Source organism: Otolemur garnettii, unplaced genomic scaffold (genome assembly GCF_000181295.1).
Source record: "Otolemur garnettii isolate 467f Iridium unplaced genomic scaffold, OtoGar3 scaffold00018, whole genome shotgun sequence".
In the NCBI taxonomy this organism is placed as follows: Eukaryota; Metazoa; Chordata; class Mammalia; order Primates; family Galagidae; genus Otolemur; species Otolemur garnettii.
In genome coordinates, this window is record NW_003852413.1 from 1,692,836 (window position 1) to 1,694,672 (window position 1,837).

The following is a 1,837-nucleotide window of genomic DNA, read 5'->3' on the forward strand; positions in this document are numbered from 1 at the left end:
AAGTCAGATAAGGCCTCTCCTCTCGTGTTCGGGGCGCCCAAACAGGTCCTAGCGGGTAACGCTGAAAATGAATCCTTCAGACCACTCTCCTCTCGGGAAGGCGTAACGATCCCCTTTCTCTCCAGGTCTCGATTGCCCTCCTCCAGCCGTTTCAAAAGGCAGCGACAGAGCCCTACTCAGCCGGAGGCAGAACACGGCGCCCGGGGCCCGGCTGCGGTCCCGACCCCGCCTCTCATTGGTTCGCACCCCTCCTAGACCCGCCCCTTTCCTGGCAGGCTCTGCCCCGTCCCCCCAGTTCTTCCGGGTCCGCCTCTAGCTGCTGTTAGTAGTGCCTAACCACGCCCCCTACTCGTCACTTCCGTCAGGGGAGGCAGCAGAAGGCGGAAGTGGGTTCGTGGGGCGGCTGCTGAGCTGAGGTGTCACTTATCCCGCGCTTCTCGGCACTTCCGGGTCTAGGCTTGAAGAATTCGGAGGCGGACTGCAAGACCGAGCAAGGGCGAGGGACAGATGGCCAGGCGGCGGCCGCGGGGCCTGGGAGGGTCTGGAGGTTGACCCAGTCCCGTCTTCTGCCTTCTAGGCCACCTCCTCCAGGCAGTCCCCGGGCTCTGCCCGCTCCGGTCCGCAGCATCCCGGACCTCAGGGCCGGTGTCTGTGGCCCCGTGACCCCCGAGACATACGGCCCCAGGCCCCTAGACCTATCACCATGACCGCGGCCGCCGCCTCCAACTGGGGGCTGATCATGAACATCGTGAACAGCATAGTTGGGGTCAGTGTGCTCACCATGCCGTTCTGCTTCAAGCAGGTGAGTCTGGTGGGACCGATGGTCCCGCCCTTGCCTTTGCCCACGGCGAAGGGAATATCTTGCCTGCTTCTCCGGTTTCCAGTTCTCTGCCCAACCGGGAGGGGTGTACCTAGGGTTGTAGGGAGGCGGTTCCACGGGGCATCTGTGGTTCAGGCGACGTCCTCGGGCATGTGTCACTGCAAGAACAATCAAGAGAAGAATTCCTCAATGAAAAACGCTGAGTTAGCGCTGGTAGAACCTTTGAGGCGTGGCCAGAAAGTTCCCCACACTTAAAAATTTTATATGGAACGGCAAAGTGTAACAAGCAAAGTAATCTTCCAAAAATGGAAAGTAACTCAAGGCTTTAGTATTATTTTATTTTATAGTATTATTTTCTAAAACTCTGACCGTACTGCACTTGTATTCAAGAAGCTCACAAGTCAACCCTCCCAGGCCTCAAAACTAGGTTGGGGTTACAAGGTGACACACTTAAGGTCTGCATTTCACAAACTGTGCAGATTTGATCTGATCTGATCTGTGCAAATTTTACCTCAATTGAAAATATCTGATATACAAAAGATTTGGTGTCATTCCAGCACTAAATGCCAAGTGAAAAGAAAGTGATCATTTCTAAGTGGGTTTTGTTTAAATAATCCACATAAATGGGCATTGGGTAGTTTGGAAAATAAGGGCTGATGGAAACATGAAATCAGGTAACTTCTTAAGACTCTATCTTAAGAAATGAACATGCCCACCTCTCCATCACATATGCTGTTCCCTGCCTCCTCTTCATGGGGGCTGCCCACCAGAGAGTTGAGCAGCTGGACCTCCCAGAGGGCAGGGAGTGGGGAAGGCGGGGAAGGCCCAGTGCAGCCACCAGTCAGAGCTGATGAAACCAAATAGGTAGAAAAATGAAAACAGGATAGCTATTTGGAAACTGAAAATAGGTACAAGTAGATTAATAGACACTTTGTGTTTTTTGTGTTTAGCATCTGTAGGATAAAAATATCAACCAGTTTTTTTTTTTTTTTTTTTGAGACAGAGCCTCAAGCTGTC

At 52.6% G+C, this 1,837-nt stretch overlaps 1 protein-coding gene across 2 annotated transcripts in view; it reads left to right on the forward strand.

Moving 5' to 3' along the window:
• The first annotated feature begins 668 nt into the window (after positions 1-668).
• Positions 669-1,837, forward strand: part of SLC38A10 (solute carrier family 38 member 10) — a 43,484-nt gene continuing 42,315 nt past the window's right edge. The window contains exon 1 of one of the 2 annotated variants that reach the window (XM_012803187.2): positions 669-802. In XM_012803187.2, the coding sequence (XP_012658641.1) occupies positions 704-802 (99 nt within the window). In that variant the 5' untranslated portion in view covers positions 669-703. The remainder of the gene's footprint in view (positions 803-1,837) is intronic. The other variant, XM_023511078.1, reaches the window with a different exon arrangement.